General features: G+C 35.4%; 1 protein-coding gene across 1 annotated transcript in view; it reads left to right on the forward strand.

The window, feature by feature from the left end:
• Dcc (DCC netrin 1 receptor) overlaps nucleotides 1-19482 on the forward strand; it is a 992977-nt gene that overhangs the window by 721218 nt on the left and 252277 nt on the right. Inside the window, exons 10-12 of the mRNA XM_042675181.1 lie at nucleotides 1550-1698; nucleotides 4129-4267; nucleotides 10886-10935. Coding sequence (XP_042531115.1) covers nucleotides 1550-1698; nucleotides 4129-4267; nucleotides 10886-10935 — 338 coding nt within the window. The remainder of the gene's footprint in view (nucleotides 1-1549; nucleotides 1699-4128; nucleotides 4268-10885; nucleotides 10936-19482) is intronic.

Below are 19482 nucleotides of genomic sequence, written 5' to 3' on the forward strand. Positions count from 1 at the left end.
CTTCCGGAAACCCAGGCACATGATTTTCCCTAAGAATATAAGTCCAAACAGGGAGGGGTAGGTTAGAGTGTACCTAAAAAGTATGCACAGTATATATGTACATGCAAGTACATGTCTAAGTAACACGAATGCATATACTTCTGTCTACATGCATGCTTCTCAGTTCTGTTAACTGAAAGGACCTAGAACTGGAGGTACTAAAGAGGCAATGGCACACTTATCATTGAGAGCTTCACCTTCAAAGCCACTGCATGTTAAAAAGAACCAGAGGTCCATAGAATAAAAAATATGGAGGCAGGTGCTGGTGGCTCATGTCTGTAATCCTAGCTACTCAGGAGGCTGAGATTTGAGGATCGTGATTCAAAGCCAGCCCAGCAGGAAAATCTGTGAGACTCTTATCTCCAGTTAACCACCAGAAAACCAGAAGTGGCACTGTGGCTCAACTGGTAGAATGCTAGTCTTGGGCTGAAGAGCTCAGGGACAGCACCCAGGCCTAGAGTTCAAGCCCCATGACCAACACAAAAAAGAAAGAAAAAAATATGACTGCAATATTAATGCAAGATCAAGGAGAGCTTTTAATATATGATGCCAGACAGAAAAGAAATGCTCTAGTCAATGAAGTGTTGTATCACAAAGACAGAGGAAGCAATTTAAGGAAAACTTCATTGGTCAAATCTAGGTCCATTTGAGCTACATTTGTAGACTGAGGCAGAGAGATGATAAGTTTCATGCCACTCTGAGCCACAAAAGTGAGACTCGTGTCATTCTGGACTGCTGAGGAAAGGCTATCTGGAAACAGACAAACAAACAACAACAATCAAATTTAAATAGCTAAATGATTAAAACAATGGCTGTCCCCAAATAAGGAATTGAAATGCCCATTAAAATCATAAGTGCCATACAGAAGTAGACCTTCTTTGTAAAATCTGAAATTTTCTGAAACTTGAACACATCTCAACAGAAGAGTCTTGACTGTGAAATAATAAGCAACTTACTTACCCTTAAGTATTAATTTTTAGAGAAAAATGGAACACTAGAAAGTGAAGTGGACATTCTAAGAAGATATTTATTTGACAAAGAATCAGGCAACATATTAAATGGCTGACTTAAAAACAATGTGATACGTCATTGCTTGTTGTGCTGACTTTTTGATTTAAAAGTAGTCATACTATTCAATGACTATCATTGTATTTTGCTTTCCTCCTGCAGTTATTAGTAACTCATAGACAAAGGCAAGTATGGGTGAACTGGAGAAATTTCCAGATTAACAATTTGGAATCAAGAGTCAATTATACTCATCAATTTTACTCATTGACTAGTCTCTTTAACTGTAAACTGAAATAAGTAATTCAATTAACATAACATTTTTTCTTGAACTCTAAAACTTGCATTGTATTTAATCTTTTACACAGGTTCTTTTTAATATTTTACAGAGATACTGTTAGGCTTTTCTAGAAGTGTGCATCCTGCTGTTATGTCCCTGGACTGTAAAGTATTTGGTTTTGGGAAAGCAGACTTACTTACCTTAATCCATGTGTTTTGTACACAGTGCAAGTTCCAGGGCCAGTTGAAAACCTGCAAGCTGTATCTACCTCACCTACCTCAATTCTTATTACATGGGAACCCCCTGCCTATGCAAATGGTCCAGTCCAAGGTTACAGATTGTTCTGCACTGAGGTGTCTACAGGAAAAGAACAGGTAGGTGAGGGAGTGGGCTAGGAGGTGTACATCTATTTGATGCCTGTAGGGCTAGAAAATAGGAGGTGGATTCAAAGTTGTTCATGTCATCCACTACCTAGCTCACCCACTGAACAGCTGATTGGTTACAAAGCACGTATTATGGGAAACTATTCTAGTGGTGAATGTGGTGGATTGGGCAATGAGAGAAATTCCTGAGGGAGATTTCTGATTTTTGTGCTTGAATATATAGCAGGTAGTTCACCCACCTGATCTCAGAGCCATTTGTATTTTCACTTTTTATCCTAAGATAATGGTCTTAGGCAAGCTACTTTTTTATCTTTACATTATTTAGTTACAGTATTTTCAGTAAAGTCAATGCAGTTATAATTCAACACATTTAATTTAAAGATCTATGAAATATCAAATTACAATTTTGGCAGAAAATATTGCCAAAAATCTGGCCATAATATAATATAAAGCATTTAGGTAGTAAATGATTGAATCTTAAATAATATAGAATTTGGCTTGATTTAGATTGTTTACAATTTTATTCAACGTTATTTCCAAAAATAAAGTCTCTCTCAACTTGGAAAGTATCCTATGACAGTTAAATACAGAAAATTGTAGAATCAACTCTTATATTTACTCAATTTCTCTGCCTAGGTTTAAGTATTGGATTGAAATTTTTAGGTAGTTTACCCACATTTAATTTTTTAATACATTTTCTATTGTAAAAGTACTGTACAAAGGGGTTACAGTTATATGAGCAAGGTAATAAGTATATTTCCTATCAAGCATTGTTACCTCCTCCTTTGTTTTTCCCCTACCCTCCCTTCCCTCCCACCTCCACAACTACATGCTTCCTCCCTCTTCCCCCTCCCCCCTCCCTACCTAAATTGTAAAGTTCATTTTTCAACACAGTGTCCTGTACATCTCATTGTTACAATGGGTCAGTCTGTATCCCTATTTAAGCATTTTGTTTTTTCCCTTCTCCTCCCCAAGCTAGAGAAGTGTATATACGAGATACAGGGCACTGACATCAAATGCAGTGAAAACAGGGGTTATGCAAGTTACGTTTTCATTTCACCATCAGCTGTGACCTATGATTTTTTAATGCTTCCAGTAGAACTTACTGTGTAGAAGTCTACTCTATCTTCGTGTCTAATTTCTAATTAGGGATTTGTACAAATTCCTGAAAAGAGGCAGATATGATGCTCAGGTAAAGGAAGAGTAAATAAGACTTCTGGGAGATAAGTGAAACCCAGCAATTCTATTTGGTGACCCAAGAACTTACACACCCACAAATACATATATAAGAGATACTGTAAATTTGTGGCCTTGATACTACATATGACAAATATATGATGTTTATTCGTATATACTATGTATATATTTGATAGATAGAGATAGAAAGAACTAGTGAGATGCCCAAGTTTTCAACTTCAAGTGAGGGAAATTTACAGAAGAATCAATAGATAAATAGTACTGTGGCCTTACCATGTTCGAGTTAGGTGTGTGTGTTGAATGTTAGCAACACAGGCTGGGGCTCAGGTTTTTATATAAACTACATGGCGAGGATGTTTCCATCTGGAAAAGAAAATTGCCATAGTCCCTTTCAGAAATAAAGATTTCAAGTTAGATGACAGTCCCAAGTCAAGGGACCAGGCAATTCTATATGAGCTGGTCCTATGTGATCAGTCATTTTACTTTTTTAGAAAAATTTCTGGCTGGCTGTTTTCAGGTTAGCTTCAACTTTTAGTTTTCAACTATTCTATCCCCTTTCTACACATATATTTTACCAGCTCATTTGAATAAATTCAAAATCAGCATTATCCAATATTGATAAACGTGGATGCGAGAATCACCCTTCAGAACATTAGGATTGTTCCTCTGTCAGGTTATGGCTCTGATTTCTTCAGTTTCACATTCAGTCTCATTCAACTGCAGCTGTGAAGTGACTGGAAGTTCCAAACTGTATCACAGTATGTCAGAGCATACAAATTGTGGCAATGTACCTGACAGTTTCAAAAGATGGGGGTCTGTTTCACCATGTAAAGAACCAAGTTTTTGGTTTCTCAGTGAATTATGACATTTAGGGTACAGGAGTAAATCTTTGTCCAGTGAATTTACAAGTTATGTTCCACTTGTGAGGGTTTTGGTTGTGGTTGGAATAACCCATTCCTTGTAATTCAATGGGTGGTTAAACAAGTTGGGATTTAATGACTATAAAAATATCATGGTGCTCTTTTAACAAGGAGTCTACAGCATAGTTTGGGGTTTAGTGAGGGAGTATGTGTCACAGTAAGGTTTTACAGCATCTCATTATAAGGATGGAGTGTAGTGATATGAGTAAGAGCCTAATATCCAATTCACTGATTGCAGAGAATGGCTGCCATTTCTGCTTGAATGTGCTTCCTTAATAACGGTTTTGGCATTTTATGTCTCCAGAATATAGAGGTTGATGGACTGTCTTATAAGCTGGAAGGCCTGAAAAAATTCACAGAATATACTCTTCGATTCCTAGCATATAATCGCTATGGGCCAGGAGTCTCTACTGATGATATAACAGTGGTTACACTCTCCGATGGTAAGTTGTAAACTGAAATTACATTCAAAGAATATACCGTTGCATCTGTGTGATCAACTATACTTTCAAGGCATCCTAACTAAAAATTTATAGACGATTTTAGCACAAATTATAAATTTGGCTAATTTACTAGGACTAGTATAGTCAAATATCAACGTTGTACACATTTACGTGCTAGATTTATAATAGTTAACCTACAAGATGTGACTGTTGCCTAAGAAGGCAAATTATTTTTGTGCATGTCTTTGTTTCTATGTTTGTATGTGTGTGGTCCTGTCTTAGATGGTCATGTTTCTTTAGAGTTCTCATTCTAAAATGACACAAATGACCGAAAAAGGTAAATGATAGCCAATTCCCTTCTAGATCAATAAAGTCAAAAGTGTATCATAAAGATTTGGGGCAAATAATTCAACACTGATATTATTCAGCGTGAGCATAAGGATGTGTACTTTTAGTTTTAGCTGCCCTAAAAATCTTAAAGGTCAGAAACATTTTTTTTCTTTTTTTGAAACTACAATAAAGAGAAACAAAGAAATCTTAAGGAAAAGAACAAATTTGATTGAGCAGGAAGCTGGAGATACAGGGAATGAGCGATTAGGAAAGGCCGGGGACATGAATAAAAAGTGAAAACACACCCAGGGCCGTGTGGGAGGAGGCCAGGGCAAGTCCAGGCATGTGCAGAAATGCAGAGCTGACCCGGTGAATTAAAAAGGCAAGGAGCTGGCTCTTTCAGCAATGGGTTCCCTGTTAGTGTATTTAATTCTATAAATTATTGATCTTTGAATTAAAAAATGACTTCACCTTGTGATTCCTTGGCTGATCTATCATTCTTTAATCTGGGAAAGTATCAAGGAATGTGTTCCAGAGAATACCAATGGGATAAGAAGGGCAAACATGTGATGAAGGACAGTATAGGAGGGTTGCTCATGTGCAATTTCAACTTAAAAGCGTATTTTACGTGTGAGGCCATTTCAGTGCCATTTAAAATGTAATCCCATTCATCTGACTCTCTTATTGAAGGCGCGACAGAATATTTATTGGCAGAATAAATTACTTCACAACTCATAATTATAAAAGTAAAAGAAAAACAAATGAAAATGAATAGTTTACATAATTTATGGAGATTTGATTCACACTCTGAACCGTAATACCGTGGCCTTATTCTTCACTTTGGTTTTAAATGTCCTAAGTTAGAAAGATAGATTATTACTCATTAGTCTAAGAATTACCTTCTGAAAGTATTGTGGCGCTTAGAGCTAATCCTAATAAACATCCGTATGGGGAAGACAATCCCTGTTGTCAGGGGCATTGATGGGAGAAAGCAAAGACTCCAGGGTGCCCTTGGGTTGGCACCTTGGCCTCATTGACATTCATCTTTGCAGTGAACTCATCTCCTTTCATTTCCAACAGAACCCTGCCCTCCTGGATTTCTATCTCTGATTACCCAGTCCCCTTCTGTCTACTTCAATCTGATGTGTTTTTCCTCTCTACTGAAGCTTTCATTCTGAGGTCACAGATCAAATTTAAATGAACTGATTCACCTTTAATGTGGGAATTTGATCTGCCTTTATCACCATGTGCATTACCACCTGTTTTCCAGTTTTTGCTCTTGGGCACTCTTTGATTTTGAATATTGTTTAGTTTTAATAGATTATAATAAAGAGATTTGTGATAAATGGACTAATCCGTGTAAGCACATGACATACATTTACATGCTTAACAAATTGTTATTTATGCAAATATATATCACTTTTTCTCATTGCAGGAAATGCTCCTAAATCCAAACAATATTATATTAATAGCCACATCCCTCCTGAATAAATGATTGATAAACTAAATAGCTATAGGACTTCCATTTGTGAAGCTAATTCATTATATAACTGTGTCTACATGTATTTGCATTGTCACTAAAGATTAATACATCTCTAAAGATTTTAGAGGACTCATGACCCTAAAATTTTATCTTGGGAACTGAGTGTTGGGAGTTCCCATTTATAAACTTAACTACTTAAAAGGCTAAGATCTGGGAGTAAGTGTTCACAACAAATCCAAGAGTTTTATTTCCAATTAACTAGCAAAACACCAGAAGTGGAAGTATAGCTTCAGTGGTAGAGCCTCATCCATGACTGAGAGCACAAGGCCATAAGTTCAAGCCCCATTTCTGACATAAATGCATCTCTACATGTTTATATGCATGCTTCCTACATGCATACATTCATACAGAGAAAATGTACAATCAAAAAGTAAATATGAGTAAGTTTCTATTCATTTTCCCAATGGGTTCACAGTTTTGCTAGGATCCTTGTAAATATGTTTATCCATATAAGCTGCCATCTCTATTTTAGCCCTCCTTTTGTAGCTTTCCTTGGTAGAAATAATTTTTCATTCAAATCCATTTACTCTATGTATCATTGGTTTGGTTTACCATGACTCACTTCTCCAATTCACTGAGATTATTTTGTATGAGTTCATATCTATGTCTGCTAGTTTCTCCAAAACATTTGTTATTGAAGTGGTTGACATGAATAGACCATTAATATCATTTATGAATGAGTCAGCAATTGTAACCTCATGCCAGCTTACTGACTGACTGAGAACAAGACTCAAATCATAGACAACCTAACAATAAGACTACATTCAACACTGTTACAACTCATATTTATCGAGCAATTTTTGGCACAAGGAATTAACCTTTTAACCTGACAGGTATAAAATTTTCCTATCTTAAGTTCTAACGGGATCTGAAAATCTAGTAAGGTACAGAAACATGCCAAGAGTAAAAAGCACAATTCAATGTGGAGACATTTCTTATTCAGTGTAAGTGCCCTGTGTTAGTGTCTTAAGGAAAAAAGTTTATAATTAGAAGCATGTTATTTTGATCCATAAACTAGAGAAGAGGAACTCAAGTGACTAATTATAGACATAATTTACAAATGTGGGAATTTGATCTGCCCTCATCACCACATGCATAAAATGTTCAGATAAATGATACTATTGAGGGAGTTTCCAGACCCCACCTGGACTTTGATGGGCCTATTGCAAATAATCATTACTTGACATTTGAAGATAAAGAGTGGCCTTTGTCCTCTTCCTTTGAAAGGATGAGTTATGTTGGGAAGACAGAGAAAAGCACAGACAGATGCTATACTCTGCTCATTTCTACCAAGCAGAGTCTCTTATCCACTGTGTCTATTTGTGGAAAATGATACTAGGAAGGAGCAAATAAGGACTGATCATTTAAGATATTCTCAAGGTACTTCCTACTTGCCTTGGCATGGCAGGCGTGGCCGGTGAAGCCCGGTGATGGTGACTCATATGTTAGAAGCTGAGATCGAGCACTGGGGTTTGAAGTGTCTATAGGACATTTGCCACCAATTTAACCAGCAAAAAGACAGAAGCAGAGATGTGGCTCAAGTAATAGACTGCCAGCTTTGAGTAAAAGTGCAAATGTGAGAGCAAGGCCCTGAGTTCAAGCCCCAATGCCAACATTAAAAGAATAGAAAATTAGAGAAGTTTATATTATAGAAAATAAGCAATACATAATACCGTCTTCCCTCAAAGCATAAAGATTTTTAAGGTTGTATTATATCTATTTGCTTTCCATCGCTAATAGGGAAAATAACCTGGATATTTCTAAAATTGTGGTAGTTACAAAAACAATAAATTTGAATATGAATTTATGGTATATTCTTGGTCAATTGGAAATATTGACTTAAATACAACTTATAAACTTAAATTAGAATGACATTTGAGTATAACATATCATCAATGCAAATGATACCCAGAACAAAACACATGACTTATCTGTTACTTTCTCCTTTCTCCAAAATTCAATCACTTATCATAAATCCTGAAATTGTTTTTATACTATCAGAACTTGGGTATAATTATCAACAAATGCATATCAGTTAAATATTGTAATGCCATTCATAATTCATGCTTTTACTAACTGTTATTTAATATTGTCATTATTTTCAAATTTGCTTTTAAAGATAGTACTTTTTGAAGGTTGTAAAATTGTATGATATACAATATGTTATGCTCCAATTTCAAAGACCTTTTGAGTTGGCTTAACTAAAAAGATAACATTGTAATTTATGCCTTAAGTGCAAGATGTATAATTAAATAAAAATTAATAAATTATAAGATGGCAATTTAAGCCTCAATTTAAAAAGCAAAATCGCAAAACTTGTGATTAAAATCCTGACTGTAAAAGAGCCTTTATTATGGCCTCATGACCTTTCTATTTTCTTATTCAGCAACTATTTATTGAATGTGTACTATGATTTTGAATATTCTTCTCAGCATGGGTAAAACAACATTAGATTTAACAAAACCCTTGGCCTTGTGGTGGTTATCTTCTATGCTTAATTTAAAACAAATTTCAACTAAAAAAACACTTGCTGACGTATTCAAATTATAGTATAATTTGAAATATTTGTTGATATACTATATAAGAAGCAGATCTCAGGTTAATATTTTATAACATACTACACTGGCTGTGATCTTTATCAAGCACAAAGGAAAAAAGGAAAGAAATTCATAATCACAGCAAAGTAAATTTTGGCAAGTTCCTTCAAGTCCAGGAGGTCTCACTCAACCGTTGATTGAGTGCATACTAATTGAATGTCAGTTTGGAGGATATGAAAATAAGATCTATATCATAGCGGTTGGTTATTGAATACTAGTAAGAAGGCAAAATCAAAATTAGGACATTTCTAAATCTAGGGTAAAACATAAGGCTCTTATAAACTTAGTTATTGACAAGTTATATTTTAAAAAGGGAAAATATTGCCAGTGACTTTTTTTTGAGCCACAGATTAGTTTTTATAAAATAAAGAATAAGAAAAGAAAAGGTACAGCAGGACCAGAGAGAAACGGAGAAAAAGAAAAGGGTTTTTGTTGTTATAGTGGTGGTGGCTTTTTTTTTTTTGTTTTTTTTTTGTTTTTTTTTGTCAGGTCTGAACTCTGGGCCCTGGCACTGTCCCTGACCTCTTCAGCTCAAAGCTAGCGCTCTACCACTTCAGCCACAGTGTCACTTCTGGCTTTTTTTTTTTTTTCTTTTTGCTTATGTGGTGCTGAGGAATCAAACCTAGGGCCTCATACATCCAAGGCAAGCACTCTACTACTGAGCCACCTTCCCAGCCCCAGGTGATTTTCTTATTAAGACACCATTACAAAAAAAAAAAAAAATGGCAAAGATCTTGAGATCCGTTTCCATCTTTGCATTTCATCTGGACCTTTTCCTGGGCTTGGCTTGTTTCCGCATTCCACACGGCTTGTTTCCGCATTCCACACGGCCCGTGCTATTTCTGTGTCCACTGTGTTTTCTTGCACGGTGCATCCTCCACAAATGAGACCGAAAAATGACCCTGCAATTCTTTAATATGCTCAAGAAGATTTCATTTCCACCATACTCACCAATTTTATGGCCACAAATGAGGATAGGGACTACTCTTTGTAGAAATTCATCATTGACAGGATTCACTGAGTACTGTTTCTGAGTGGTGAAGGGGAGCTTTATTTATTTTATTTATTATTTTTGTTGTCCTGGAGCTTGAACTCAGGTCCTGGGCACTGTCCCTGAGCCTCTTTGTGCTCAAGGCTCGTGCTCTACCACTTAAGCCACAGCACCACCTTTTTGAGTGGCTTTTTCTGAGTAGTTTATTAGAGATGAGTCTCAACAGACTTTCTTGCCGGGGCTGGCTTTGAACCACAATCCTCAGATCTCAGCCTCCTGAATAGATAGGATTACAGGCTTGAGCAGCTTTTATTTTATTTATGATTCATGCCAGACACCTAGAACAGTTCCTGACACATAATAGCTATTCAGCGAACAGCAGCTGTGAATTACTCCCATGATGCAATATTCACTTCTTTCATATAGTGAGCATGCATTAAACAATGGATTTTGCATGATCTTCTTCCATAAAAGTTTGGGGAAATCAAAAGACAAGCAAGATTATGAAAATATATAGAAAATACACAAAGCAAAACAAACCACTCTTTTTTTTTTCCAAACAGAATTGGTAGATTGAATGTTATTTACAGAATTGCTAGGTCGAATGTTATTTTGGTAACCTACTTGCATCTATGACACACAGATTTATTTATAAATAGCTTACAAAAGAAATAAAATATTTCTTCTTTTCATTTTAAGAGATAAAATTGTGTGAAAGAAGTTAAGCATCCTGGTTGATCAATACGATGATGTATTTCATTGTAAAACTATGAAAGCTAATAAAATAGTCTATAACATAATGCTCTAAAATGACAGTTGGAAATCTGTATATTTACACTGGTTTCTCCCAGAAAGTCAACACGAGAAAACTAATTAAATGGCAGCTTTGGGCATCTGGCAATTGTTCTTTTGCTAAACAGTTTTGGGTTCCCCCTTAGATGAATAACTAATGGCCCCAAAGTGACAAATTAAATAAATAAATAAATGTAGTCATTTCTCATCAATCCAGAAAATCTTGAAGACTACCTACCTACATGTGCCTTCCTAATTATCAGTATTAACAATGAAAATGACACACTTTCTCTTTGCAACAGAGGATTAAGATTTCTCTCTGAAGACATTAGTTGTAACCACTAACCTTGTTTGATTTGTTCTAGTGCCCAGTGCTCCACCTCAAAATGTCTCCCTGGAAGTAGTGAATTCAAGGGTAAGTCAGCCAAGCCTTCACGGCTCTGTTGTTTATTTGATTGTGTACTGTTCTGGTCACACAGCTACCAGGTGATTACAAATGGTAGGCTTCTGTGTGGGGAAAACAAAAAGCAGTCCAGAACAGCATCGTAACAGGTTTGAGGCCTCTTGCTTTCCCACCAGACTTGAATAAACTCAAGGGGAGATGTGTTTATTTCAAGGACATTTGGTTTTGGAGATGCTAGGGTGGCTAAAGGCTACTCCAACATGAGACAATGATATCTCTTTAATCTATACTCACCAGGAAAAGACATATATGCTATAATGTAGTTGATGAAAGAGGCGGGGTAGCAAAAGACCATTTCCTAACAGATTAGAGTTGATGCTTCATCACCATCTCCATCCTTATGAGGACATAGTTCACAAGCCATTCTTGGGGATCACAAAGTAATATTTATGAATTTATGTAACCTAGGCATTAATATTTTCCTGGCCTGAACATTTGCAAGAACTTTCAAACAATGAAAGCTTTTACATGTGAAGAATTAGAAGATTGTAAGTGAATGGGGGAAATCAGTTTTTTTTTTCAGAAATATTTCCATCTTTTGAGAATGACTCAAGTAGAAACAGATCCAAAGACTCATAGAAGAGAAGAAAAAGTACAGACAGCTCCATGTGATACTGTGATTGTGTGACTGAGTGTAAAGAATTTCACTGGGCTTAGTTTACTCACTTCTCAAGGAATGTATTTGTCCAAATGGTAGGTCTAGGAGAAAACTAGGGAAGTATCTGAGCCTTTAAGAAAGCCCTGATCAGAATTGTAGTCCTACCCTTCCTTTTTCAAAATTACATGTGATCTTAGTGGATTCCATCTGCACACCTCTTTCTCTACTCACATAATGTATGCTAATGCCTTCCTTCTTGGCAGATCATGAGAATGTAGTAAATGTTACATATGAATGTAGTAAATGTTACATATGCAAGGGACCTAATTCAGTATTAGTAATGAGCATTTCATGCATAATTCTGTGCCATATTTGGCCTCCCCAAAAAACATGATGAAGACATATTTTGTGACTCGATCATATTTTCTATGTTAAATGTATTAATTATCTTTTGCAGCTAATTAAACGTCTCTGAAATTGTTCTTCATATGTTTATAGGCACAGTATTAGATAAGAACAAGTGAAACAAATGTGTACTCCCAGCAATGAAAATAACTGAACCTAAAGAGAAAGCATAAGATAAAGAATTAAAATCAGAGATTAACATAACTCTAAAAGGGAGACTTTCATTTGCAAGCACATTAAATCTTTCACAGATGTGCCATTTAAATTAAGAGACTGCCAAGATGAACTAAAGCAGATTTCACAATTAATGTATAGATGTTGGTAATGAATGCAAACATATTCTAATCTCTCTTGTTTAATGACTCATTATTATAGAATTTTTATCCCACAATTTGCCTCCAGGGCAGAATATAGAACTGATATATAGGCTATTTTGTGTTTGTGTGCTCATGTCCCTTAGAAGTGTATTCCAGCTAAGGACTAACATTTTCTCTTGAAATATGAATGCGGCATTATTGAATGACCCTGGATGTCCTGACTGTATTTGCAAATCATTTACTATCTTTCTAAAGAGAGAATTCCTAGAGTGCAAAATTGATTTTTTTCAACCGATGTATTTTAATATGTACAAATAACACAGCTCATCTTCTCTAATAATAGGCAATGTTTCACACAAATTGGGGCACTCTTGCTTCTCTGCTCAGCCACGTGGGGCTGTGGTTTAACTTGGCCACTCACTTTTTGTACTGAATGCTCATTCTCTCTTTCTCCCTCCCTCTGGTTAGTATATTTCCTGGCTCCTGTGGAAGTCTGAATTAGAAGTATTTTTTTTCCTTAAATTTTTTAAGAGGAAACAAAGTCAATGATCAAAACACTGTTTTTGAATTCACCCCATGTTGATTCAAAGAGAGCCAAAAATAATATTCTGTTTTGCTATTCATATTTAGTTGGAAATGAAAGTTCTCAACCACATTAACATTTGCCTATAAACAGGACTATTGCAACAAAACAAGCTGAGTCAAAAGAAGGAATATTGTAGTAGAGTAATTGTATCTTTAGACTAACAGGATTATGATTATTTTAATGTGATTTATTTAATTTGGGATTTTTCCTTAACAAGAGTCACCTTTATGGATTTATTCTATATAAAATAATAATATATTGAATATAATTCTCTTTATATAACAACATGTAAAATATATAGAACATGGATTTTACTTGTTATAGAAATATACAGAGAGGCTGGGAAGTTGGCTCAGTGGTAGAGCGCTTGCCTTGCATGCATGAGGCCCTGGGTTTGATTCCTCAGCACCACAGAAGCAAAAAGAAAAAAAAGCCGGAAGTGGTGCTGTGGCTCAAGTGGTAGAGTGCTAGCCTTGAGCTGAAGAGCTGAGGGACAGCGCCCAGGCCCAGAGTTCAGGCCCCACTACCGGACCCCCCCCCCAAAAAAAAAGAAATATACAGAGATATAGGAGATAATTGATCATTACACTGACATCAATAAGGAAATTTGGTACTGCCAATATTCTTGAAGAAAGATGACTAAGATTTCTGTACATAATCCTGAGAAGTCATTTTGAAGTATAAAATGGAAATTTATGAATATTTACTAGGTTATAGCCATCACTGGATTAAGAAATCAGGCTTTGGGAGAATGAAAAAAAAACATCCAATTAAATAAAAGAACCAAAGGAAATTCTCTGTCATACCTTTAAAATCAGAATAGCAGTTTGATGTTTGCCTAACTAAGATCACAGAGCAGACTAGATTCGATCACACAAAAATATGTTTTGTTTAGACATACAGTTGACTTTTACATACTAGATTTCATAATGAATGATGACAAGCTATCTATTTCTCATGCAAGAAATTATTCTTTTCCAAAAGTAACATCCTTGCAGGAAAACAATCATTATTTAAATTGTCCACACAGTAAATGTGACTGCTTTATTAAGAAAACTTCTTATACAGTTTTCTTCAATTACCTATGAAATCCAGTTACTTGAACAAATAAATATTATAATTCAATCTCTTAGTTTGAATGTAAACATAAGTGTCTAGAATGCAAAGGGTGCATGAGAACAACCAGATACTTTCATAGGTGCTACTCCACATTGTGGGAATAAGGACTTTTTGAGTCACCATGCCTGGCTTCTTTGATTAGCTCTTGGAGACACTGGGAAGTTATTGTGTTTTAATTCCACTTGTTTAGTCAACATGTACTCTGTATCCTACTGCATACCATGTATGACCCAGCCTTCATGGAACATGCAATTGAATAGAAAAATGTGGAGGAGAAAATTCACTTTTCATCTCACTGTACGTAATTTATTGTAACAAGTCCAAGTTAACATTATTTCCTTATTGTCAAAATGGCAGAGCCAGATAAAGACTCTAGAATTTCTTGGAACTCTGAATGTCTACAACTCTATTCAACCTTTGCTCTTTGCTCTGTGTAGAATTAGGGGAGAAAAAAAAACAGCACAAATAAATTGCTAAGAGATTACTGGATTTAACTCTCAAGTTCAGATGTGTATTGACTGGGCACTACAGGATGATTTTTAAGGAATGATATTAATACCCTAGCATGGGATGCAGATCGCTGTGGGAGTAAAGACCTTTAAACCTAAAACTGAACAGTACAGAGTAGCCATATCCTACCACCTCATACCATCCCTGCAGTTGAAACCTTTATCTCCTTGAACACCAGACACATCCATCTGAATGTATTTTTCTTATGTCCATAAAACCTTGTCCCCATTTGTCACTCACAATTCACTGAGTGATGTGATGCCTTTAGTGGAACAGAAGGGAAAATACCTTGTATCTTCCCTAGTTTATCTGTCTCTGTATCTTGTCTGTCTGTCTGTCCATCCATCCATCCATCCATCATCTATCTACTTAATGGTGCTGGGGTTTAAACTCTAGGCCTTATACCTGCCAGGCAGGTGCTTTGCCACTTGAGCCATTTCCCCTATCTTTTTTTAGTTATTTTCTTGGATAGGGTCCTTCACTTTGGGCAAGCATTAACTTCAGACTGATCCTTTGATTTTATCCTCTTACATAGCTTAGTTTACATGTGTGCCCAACATGACCAGCTTATTTGTTGAAGTAGAGTGTCACTGACATTTTGTGCTGGCTGGCTTTCAACTAGATCTTCCATATCTCTGACTCCAAAGTAGCTAGATTTTTTGGCATGAATTACCATGCCAGCCTTCCTACATCTTAAAGTACCTATCCATTTTCAGCACACCTTGGCAAGCTTAAAATACTTGATTATGAGTTGTACAATATATGGCTTCTTTAACCCAGAAACTAATGGAGGAAAAATTATGAGTAATTTCCATGAAAGGAAACCAAACTAATTTTGAGCTCCAATATTTTAACATCCTTCTGTGTGATCCAAGGCTTCTGTTCCTCCCTCCTCCTGCCCTTTCTCCCTCCTTCCCTTCTCTCTCTCTCTCTTTCTCTCTGACTCTTCCTCTCTTATGCATGTATATGCATGTACATGCATGCATGCACACACACAACAAAGAGGGAACTTGAGTACTGTACTATTGAAGAACTGCTTTCTGAAGATATGCTGTAACATAATTGATTAAGCCTTACATTGGGCTAAAATTAACTCTTATTAACACAATTATTTAACTAAATAGACACTGATTAAGGAAAACTTGTATGCAACACCTGGTTGGGAATAATATGTAGAGAAGTAATGGAAGTATAAAAAGGAAAAATTTAGTGTGTGTTATGTTAGTGATTTTTTTCAGGTCCTCCTTGGGTTTTGTTTTGCTTTGTGCTTTTTGCTTTAATGGGATTGGGATTGTCCTCTGGGTTGGGCAGAGACATCTGAACTCACTTTCTTCCCTATGCTGCAGACCACATAGAAGCATTTTTCACACAATTGGTCTGAGCCTAGAGCTATAGTCCCAATGTGTTTCCTGTGATCCCAGCTATGAACCTCAGGTAGTCCATGAGGAAAGTTCTCTTATTTTGTTTCTTTCTAGAACACTCTATATTCTTCATAAAGCTCATTTTGGCCACTGACTTTCTAAGCCCAGAGATTTGAATCTTCTCTTTAAAAAAAGCAATGGGTCTCTGAAATGATTGAATCTAAAGGAGGAAGATTCCTGAGACACCTCAAATGGTTAATTTCATTTAAGGATTATTTAGAAACCAACATTTACTTATGGATGGGCAATTTCAATACAGTAATGATTGTCCTCACAAACATGACATTGGTGTTTGTACAGAGCTTTTCCACTTGATGGCTATTTATCTATCAACTTGATTCAAGACAATGTTGGTCTCTTGTATTTATTTTAATTATTGATCTTTTCTTTGATTTATAAGGTGGCTGTGTTTTCAGCCTGGCTAATGACTGAAAGTCTTAGAAAGGGTATCAAAACATGAGGACAATTATAAGAGTATTTCCTGCTAAGGCTTGTTCAATGTTCTACCACTAAGGCAACATCCTTACTTATTCTTATTTTCATATTTTTCAGATAGGGTCTCGAAATTTTGCCTGTCTCATCCTCAAATAATGGTCCTCCCAATTTTGGCCTCCAAGGAGACAAAGATCACTTTCATATCTGGACCCAATTTAGTCCTGAGCTAACCACCAATTAAATTATGATTATTAATATCAATTAAGTAACTTCATCACTCCAAAAGTACAGTCTTATGAGAATTAATGTAATAAAATGTAAATTAAGCCACAAAAAGGAGAAAAAATAAATTTATAAAAAGTTAGAAGAAAGTCAAGGAGTAGAAAAGAATCAAGGGGCACTGTTACAAAGGATCTGTAACTGTGCAACAGGAATTTGAATGGTCCCTCTGATATCTATGACATAATTTATATGTTAGAGATGTGATTAAATTTCCACTCCAATATGAACTTTTGTATAAAGTAAGGAGCACCTTGCAAGAGATTTTCTAGAACGTTTTCATATTATATCTTCTATATGCTGAAAACACACAAACACTCTTGTGCTTTGAGCGTGAGGTAGTTTGCCATTTCTAAATTTATTATTGTCTTTCTCATTTAGCATATTAGCATATAGAATTTTGACAAAGAAAGTAAAATATATGAGCAAATGTCATTTCCTTTTGAGTTCTACTCTCACTTTAATATTACTTTGTATTTATACTTTATCACAAATTATTTTTAATGGCTTCATTTATAGATGGCTCTGCAGGTAGAGCTTACTTTAGCCTTTCTGTGAAGCTTAATGAGATTTCCTTCAAGTCATACTTTTTTTTTGAAAAGTAGGTGGTTTAATAATGGGTTTAAATTAAATGAACCTAGGTCTAGTGATAAGGTCTCGATTTTAATTTAGCTCATAGAAGTTGCCCTTATAGTCAGAATAGTTGATTAGCCAGGGATCATGAATACATTTAGTCCTGCCAGTAGGTAAAAGTAGCCACTAACCATATGATTTTTGGAGCTGTTGGAATATTCATAGAAAGAATTATTACTATTATGACAAAATATTGCTCATATTATATAAATGATAAAATGCAAGCACTTCATCTGAAAATTTAAGCACATTAATATGTTATTGTCATACATTCTTGACCTACATTTAAGACGCACATAATTGTACTTTTAATAATGGCAATCACTGAGTTATTTTGGCCTGAGTTTATACGTGTGCTAAATAATTCAATCATTATTTTATCCTCTCTCTATAATAGTCATAAAATTATTATTCATTAGGCAAACCACTGAAAGACCAACTTTGAATTATGCTTATTGGTAGGAAAGCATGTAATAAAGTCAAGGAGATATTCTTCTTTCCTAAAGCTTACTTTGATTCCATAGAAAGATCAAATTATAAAGAAATAACTAAATGACCAATAACAAGACAGTGGTGAGATTTATGATGAAAATTAGGTGCAGTATTGTGATAGCACATCACTTATTTAAATTAAGTTATTACAGTGAAGGACTCTTCAGGGAGATGATGCTGGAGCTTAGTCATTCAGCAGAAGGCATTCTGAGTAACACTGATTTCTGGTACAAAAGCTGTGAAGAGAAAATTATCTTGCACACTTGTGAACCTGAAATGACAATATGAAAAGAACAGAGATTGGAGAGTTTGGAAATCATGCAGTGATTTGTCAGGCTGGGTAGGCATTGGTGCTAGTGCCTCACACTTGTAATCCCTGTTACTCAGGAAGCTGGGATCAGAGGAGAACTATTCAAAACCAGTCTGGCAGGAAAGTATGAGACTCTTTTCTTTAATTAACCAGCAAAAAGCCAGAAGTGGATCTCAAAGAAGAAACACCAACCTTGAGATAAAAAGCGCAGGAACAGCCCTGAGTTCAAGCTTCAGGGCCCCCTTCCCCGACCTCTTACCCCCACATACAAGATTTTTGCAAAAGGAAAAAGAAGTTAAGATTCTATTCTGTAGGATGAAAAGCCTTTCCAAAGAGGAATGGTTTGAACTACCTTTTTAAGGCTCACACTGGCTAGTGTCAGGTAAAGTGTTAGGTTTGTTGGCAATAAAATAAAACCTCTGATTATTGGCAGCATTGGCTTGGGACCATTAAGAAATACATGTTCAAGCTCACAGAAATTGAAAACCATGGCCTTGTTAAATCATTTATAAAATTAAGTGTCCTTATTTGAAATAATAAAACTAAACGAAAAGGGTATAAATTAGACAAGTATAGAAGAAATACTGTCAGATAATGGAATGATTCACTCATCTAATTAGAAGTATATTTTAAGAAACAAACTTCTTCAGTAATCAATCTCAGTTTGATAGACCTTACCTCTAAAGTCATTACAGTTTAATCTCTTTAAGCACATGCATGTGAAAAAACAATCTATATGCATGCAATCTGTGTGTAGTCTCCATATCATTCATGATTGAAATCAACTTGTTTCATTTATATGTTCCTCTACATAGAAAATGATGGCCACAATTAATTTGTCAAAGCTGTTCAAAATGTCACTCAGTCCTTTGAAAAGCTAAGTGAAAGTGACAGTCTAAGGATATCTGTGTTCATGCTTCTCAAACGTTTGTTTGTAGGAAGTACTCTTCACAGTGTTTACAGATTTTTTTTTCATGTGCATTGGAAATATTGCAGAATGTTGGTTGAGGGTTCTTATACCATATCTAGTTAAAATACAACTAAAAGAAATTATTTCTGTCTTTCACAACCTTGTCCCAGAGTAAACAGAAATTCCATACTCTTCTCTTCTATTTATTTATTTCTATTACTTTTTCCAGTAACTGAAGATCTTTCTATGAACATTTCTCATCTTTCAAGGAAATGATTTACTTGACAGACCATTTTGTGTGTTAGTTGAGAGGCAGTAGCTTTTAAATAGTTGTCCAGTTTATTTTAACATGGATAAAGTTGAGAAGAAACACACGAAAAAGATTTTGATGTGAAATAAATGCCTGACTTTAAATAAAAATAATCTCTTCTTAAAATATGAATCATAATTCAGATTTTTATTTTTATGAGATGAATCTGAATTT

This window comes from Dipodomys spectabilis, unplaced genomic scaffold (genome assembly GCF_019054845.1).
Source record: "Dipodomys spectabilis isolate Male_0828 unplaced genomic scaffold, ASM1905484v1 ptg000024l, whole genome shotgun sequence".
Lineage (NCBI taxonomy): Eukaryota > Metazoa > Chordata > Mammalia > Rodentia > Heteromyidae > Dipodomys > Dipodomys spectabilis.